The 6,668-nt window shown below is 39.4% G+C and overlaps 1 protein-coding gene across 1 annotated transcript; it reads right to left on the bottom strand.

The window, feature by feature from the left end:
• Positions 1 to 565: 565 nt before the first annotated feature.
• Positions 566 to 5,523, bottom strand: LOC136462346 (ASC1-like protein 1). The gene is made up of 6 exons (XM_066461453.1): positions 5,146 to 5,523; positions 2,593 to 2,822; positions 2,345 to 2,500; positions 1,979 to 2,164; positions 1,121 to 1,302; positions 566 to 937 (listed from the first exon to the last, which is right to left on the bottom strand). Exons 1-6 carry the CDS (start codon positions 5,293 to 5,295, stop codon positions 906 to 908), a joined length of 936 nt encoding a protein of 311 aa, XP_066317550.1. The 5' UTR covers positions 5,296 to 5,523; the 3' UTR covers positions 566 to 905.
• Positions 5,524 to 6,668: the final 1,145 nt, after the last annotated feature.

Genomic DNA, 6,668 nt, shown 5'->3' with positions numbered 1-6,668 from the left:
AATCAGTTAGATGGTAAAATTTGCTTGTTATTACAGTTCAATGGTTAAACATTTCTGATTTAGAGTTGCATGACCAAAACCAAACTCAATAGTTGGATAGTCTAAAATAGACTTCTTCGGTCTCCCCCATGATAAATATGTAAACTTGGAACCAGTTTTCAGCAAATATGCATCAGGTGTGTTGGATAAATGAATTTATCAAATTATCATCAGGCCAATCACTGAATGGTGAAATACTATGCTTCAGGAGGGACAGTTTCCAAATTTTAAGTGCATGTGTGTTTACACAAGCAAGAAGCAACAACGAGCCGGCAGCCCACGCTACCAGCCGGGGCAAGCAAAGCAGCTAACAATAAATGGGCTAACCGATGTTCCTGTGTACATTAATGGATCGATGGATCGGTACGCACATGTTGGCTCCACATTTTTTTTAAGAAACTGTTGGCTCGACAGTTGCACCATCCCCATCTTTACTGCAAACACTCTGGCTGCACCTGCACCTGGCCGAGGGAATAAGGAGCCATGATAGGCGGCCGAGGAACAAGACAAGCTCTAATAAGGGAAATGTTTCACCAGCGGCCAGCGCTACCTGGCATACATAATCAGAATGCACATGGTATGTCGACAGAAAGGCTTTAGTTTACACTTTGTGTGAACACTCAAAAGAATGTTATATTCGACATCCAGCTTTTTTTTTCCTAATGCATTGCTGCGCGGTTTCTAATGCATACTTAGTACTACAACACAAATGGGCAGTCCAGATAGAAGAAACCATAGCCCGGCTTTGATGAATCTCGTAATCTGCACGAAATCTTGGAATCCAGAAAAAGAATGTATAAGCTCAGGGTATTGGGGGTGATGTTTCTAGCACCGTTGTAACACACAAGGTAAGATGGTGCCGCCAATCAATCTTCATGGTCGTCTTCTCCTTCAGAATCTGTATGGAAAGCAAGGCAAAGTAAAATCAAAGAAAGTTTTTCACCTCAACACAAGTTGGAAGAGCATAATTATAACAAAGTTTTACCTACAAGCAAACAAAACTAATTTGCACAGCATTTTACAAAAAAAAAAATCATGCACTCGTGCAGCATACCAAAACTTCAGACAGGACAGGGCTTACCAGATCGAACATCATCTCCAACATTTCTTGTCCTGATTTGTCTCACAAGCATCCGATATATTAAAACCCACCAATATATGTGGAGAACAAGTAGTGAAAATAGAAGGGAATTGAACACATAATAGTATATAGGACCATCAAAACTGTGCTTCTTTTTGTCCAAAGTCAACAAGACCTCATAGCTGAAACAAATGGGTTTAGTCAGATCATGTGAAAAGAATCCAAAAACATTCAGTTAGTTTACTTCTAAAGCAAAGCGTTGAATCTTTAAAAAAAAAAACCAGCATGTTAACAGTCGGTCTATGTATTAATTGAGAAGGTGAAAAACAGGGGGAAAACCACAGCTACAACAGAAAACAACACCAACTCACACGATGAAGGCCACAACCTCACATCGACTCAACAAGCACCACAACAAAGAAACTGTGAACCGGACCAACACTGCAATGGGGCGAATCTGTATGGTACCTTATCAGAATTTAACATGTCTATATAATTATTTATTATGATATATTTTGGACACTGAGTTATATGATTAGCAAAGTCCACAAAGGTGTGAAATCTCTAATTCGTGCCAGTGGTGCATACAAAAAATATCCAAAACTTATTTGTGTGGTCAATGGAAGTACAGAGTAAAATTCTCTTTAGAGTATAAGATGCTACTGCCAGACTATACGAAGGGTTGTTCTTTAGACTAGAAGGAAGTCACTGTCCAATCTGTCACAATAAAAGTTAGTACAAAACAAATAAGATACCAATCTGCTTTCTACTGTATATGCAAACAAACTTTTACAAACTCGGTGATTTTTCTTGGCATAAGAATCTGATAGACTTATGAGTCAGAACAGAACAATTTACCTTGTACTTCTCAGAATCCAGAACGGAAAATATGTGAGGCGGAGAAGAACCCATGAAATAACAAAAAACAGAAACGAAACATTGGCAAGCCAATCACAATGGCTGTACTTGGACATCTTCCCTACTTCCAGGAAAACGTCACTTGCATCATGAATTGCCAATACTATAGAGCCAACTCTAGCAAATCTGGTTGACCAAGGAAAAGAAGATTGAAATTAAAAAATTGTCTATGAATTATGAGAGGAGTTAGAAAAAGAAATTAACAAATCAGCACTGATGACTAAGAAGTCCTCCTATACTGAGAGAATGATGTTGCAAATTCATGAAACAACAAAAGCTAACAGTTACTCAAGATAAGAAACATACCTGAACACGTAAGATAGAACAATCAGAATAACAGTAGCAACATGATGTGACATTGACACTCCAAAGTCTGAACGCCTTGTTTCCCAAAACATTAGTGCAAATATGGAATGTGTGTAGAATCCAGCAGCATACATATATACAGCCTTAAGTTTCAATCTGAGAGTAAGGGCGCAACCATTAGATTTAGACCAGCCTGAGAACCATTAAGAATTTGTATCAAAAAAGTACAGTGGAAGGATCAGAATTACTTTATCTTTTGATCAGGCCAGACCTGTTCTCCTGGTCCTACCCAAAAATATCTGGTATTGGTGAACCAAGGCTCGTTATATGTGACTGACAAAGATAAAAGCTCTCCAGACAGGAAATAAACACATTTCCAAGCTGATTCCTTGAATTTTCTTATCTTCTTCCTTGCTTCTTCTGTTTCATTATTAGCTCTCTGATATCCATTCCCATTTATAAGCCTCCTGGCAACCCACTAAAACAGTTACAGAAAAAAAAAAGCAGTTAGGTTCTCGATTAATGCAAAACTTAGAAAAAAAAAACAATGACCTCGTACAAAAGGATCAACCACGACCTAAGGAACATAATATATCAATGATTAAATAAATGAAGATGAAACGAAAAATGTGAAAAAAAGAGAGTAGGTGGACCATTAAAATAAATGCAGAAAAAATGAAAATGTGAAAAACAGAGTAGGTGGATCAAAAGAGAAATCATTGGAACACCAGAGACATGACTACATAGAAGCATATTGCGAAGCCATGCATCCTTGGAATGTAACCCTTTTCAGAACAACGTATTTCAAAGGCATAAGCAAATGCGAACCCAATAATGACAAAAATGATAAGTACTGATGAAAATGATCCCAGCAGGGAAATGAAAATGTCTCGAGTTGAAAGATAATACAAATGATAGAAATGGTTGCGGGCCAAAAGAACTCCATTAGCCAGATTTGTATAAAGTGATTGTGCATTATTTTCTATAATAACACTTGGGTAAAATAAACAATTTCATTTTTCATCTAGTTGAACTTAGCATCTCGACTAGCCTTCCAGTTAGCAATATTTATAAATGGACATAATTTATCCTGCTGTAAATCTTTTAGCTTCACCAAAATGAATAGAAGAACTCTGCATTTCTGGTGCCCAAATTCCAAAATGCAACTGCTGACTGGTTACAGTTAATTTCCAGATCTGAATGCTCATACATATAGCTAGCACTAGAAATTTTCAGTAACACCTTTTTTTTTCTCGAACACGCAGGAGAGCTGCGTATCATTGTATTAATAGAAGAATAGAGTCATACATAGAACCAAACCCACACACACAAACACCCACTACAAGGAAACTAAATCGCCGGTTAAAAGCAAATGGACAACCCGACCGCTACAGCAGTCCTTTAGACTGCTCCTCTGGCAGTGAGCAGGGAGATCCCCTTGGCTCCTGCCAGGCTCCACCAATGGGTCTCTTCCCTTGCCAAAGCCAGCACCATATTAACATTTGGGGTTGCACCATTGAAAACGCAATCATTTCTATGCCACCAGATACTCCAGGCTCCCAAAATGACTAGAGAGTTCAGACCCTTCCTCAAATCTTCACTAGCAGAGTTATCAACTTTTCTCCACCATTCATCGAAGGATTGGTCAGTAGGATGTGGAGCAAGTGATGCAAAACCAAAATGCAACAGAAGGGAGAACCAAAAATCTCTTGAGAATACACAGCCCACAAGAAGATGTTGAATATTTTCCTCCTGTTGATCACATAGTAGGCACTGTTCACTTTAACAGGGAATATATAAAGCTCAGCGAAATTTATGGTCCCAGAAGGTGAAGCAAACTGTTCTCACACTCCACACCTGGAACTTGTAACATTGTAATCAGCGGGTATTGTAGTATTTCAATGGATTTATACTCCATTTTCCTAGTTCAAAATCCTCAGCCGGCTCATAAAAAAAAACAGGCTCTCTCTTACTCCAGAAATTGTTGTCCAACAGAAGACATTCTAAACAGGTCTTCATACTCATGAATCAACCAACTGTACTTAGTTTACCATACTAAAAAGAGCAACTAATCCTAGAAATAGTATGCCAATTGGATTTAAATAATGCGACCCTCTTTAAGTCTAAAAAAGACCAGTCCGAACAGCTGCCAACATACTGATGTATGAACCAACAATTTCTTCAGGAAACCTGTTCGCGGCTGCAAACCAACCAACCAGGCTACTCCCTCCTTATCAAGAACCAATGTTAAAAGAGCAAGCATCCCCATTAACTCCCGTTACCTTCTATGCTGAAGCTGCATACATTAGCATTGGACTGATCCTGGATTCCGGGACCACCATTTACCGTGGAGAAACATTGTGCCCATACGTTAAGCATATTTCAGTGGTCATAGAGTTTGGAACCAAACAGTTTTAGAAGCTATATATAGGCGAGGAGAGGGAAAAATTGCTATGAGAGGAAAAGAAAAAGACATGATTTTAGATCTTGAGGAGAAGCTAATCATTTGAGCTTAGATTGCTTGAAAAAGATAAAATCGCTTTCCACGTATCAAATTAACCCAAGACACGCAACGATTAGATGATGAGATCACTAAAAATAGCGCCTCCTTGCACACACAAGACAAGCAGTTTAGCCGAGTCAATTGTACAAGCTGTTATTAGAGCTAGGGAAACCAGCAAAAGTCGAGGCGACTTTCTCGGCAGCAAGCTACGCGCTCGCGTTCAGCGCAGAGTCGAAGACCTTGACCGAAACAACGGAAGAAAGAAAGAAAGAAAGAAAGACGGCAAGGGCAGGCGCACCTCGAAGACGAAGCGGTCGAGGAGGAAGCGGACGGTAGGGAAGAAGAGAACGAAGCCGGGGAGCGCGAGGAAGTCATCGTACGCCGGGTAGGCCTCGCGCTCCCAGTCCACGGCCGCCAGGAGCCGCCCCGCCGCCTCCCCGAGCCCCATCCCCGCTTCCCCAGCCCAGGCCGAATCGAAGGCAACTTCTGGAGTCCCGTGGTGGCTGCAGCCAGAAAGATCGACGGGATTGGACCCGATTCGGCGGCTCTGTGAAGGAAATCTCTCGGGGAGGGAGGACTCCCGCTGTGTGGCAACGCAGCGCCCTGCTCGCCTCTGTTTCGCGACCTGTGTGAAAGCGATTTTCCACTTTCCCTGTTCGTGTGCCGCAAGGTTTTCCCCCCGTGTTTTGTTTTCTTTTTCTCGTGCCTTTTGTACTGTCAGATACGGTACGGAAAATTCCAAAACGTTGGGAATTGTAGCGAAGTGGCCGACATCAGCATGAATTGGTGATCATTTGTTCGATCGGTTTTTTTTCCGTCTAAGGCCTTGTTTAGATTGCCCTCAAAATTCCAAGCTTTTTTTCTCTCTTTTCATCGTATCAATTTTTAAACGTATGTATGGAGCATTAAATATAGGTAAAAAAATAACTAATTGTACAGTTTGGTTGTAAATCATGAGACGAATCTTTTAAGCCTAGTTAATCCATAATCGGACAAAGTTTGTCAAATACAAACGAAACGTGCTACAGTGTCCAGATTGCAAAAATTTGCAATCTAAACAAGGCCTAAGGAAAGTTTAGCCACACGTCGAATCTTATATCAATTAGAAGTATTAAACATATGTTAATTTTAAAACTAATTACATAAATCGAGGTTAATTTGTGAGACGAATCTATCAAGTCTAATTAGTTCATGATTTAACAATATGGTGCTACCGTAAATATTGCTAACTATGCTTAATAGACTCGTCTTGTAAATTAGTCTACTCTTGTATAATTAGTTTTATAATTAGCTTATATTTAGTCCTTCTAATTAGCATTTGAATGTTCGATGTGACACGAACTAAATTTTAGTCCCTGGATCAAACACCCCCTTCTCGCTGAGCTATTTTAGTTGTGGTTTGGTAAAAGTTTTAGTCTCATTAAATAAAGAAGTATGGGCCATTATCAGTGTAGTGTTTATAAGTAGTTTCCAGTAGCTACAAAGATCTTTAGAGATTCTACTTTGAGTAGCAAATATGCCCGTGAGTTGCTACGGGAGAAATACACTATCAACCATGTATGGTAAATGGTTACTTTATTAATTTCTGATTAAAGTCAGCAAGAAGTTAGTTGCTAGATTGATCTGTCTATCAATGATTATGACAAAAGACTTCTCTCGATTTTCTACATGGCAGTCCTCGTTAGGAATTGCAGAGATATATTTATCTTGACTAAATTAGACTATAAATTGTTCAAGATTTTGATTTTACGGTTTGATTAGTTGAATGACCATATGCTGATCCAGATTTCAATAAGAACAATTTTCTTTCAAATAATAACT

Source organism: Miscanthus floridulus, chromosome 7 (genome assembly GCF_019320115.1).
Source record: "Miscanthus floridulus cultivar M001 chromosome 7, ASM1932011v1, whole genome shotgun sequence".
Classification (NCBI taxonomy): domain Eukaryota; kingdom Viridiplantae; phylum Streptophyta; class Magnoliopsida; order Poales; family Poaceae; genus Miscanthus; species Miscanthus floridulus.
Note: the sequence above shows the minus strand (reverse complement) of the source record. Positions and strands in the feature narration are given on the sequence as shown.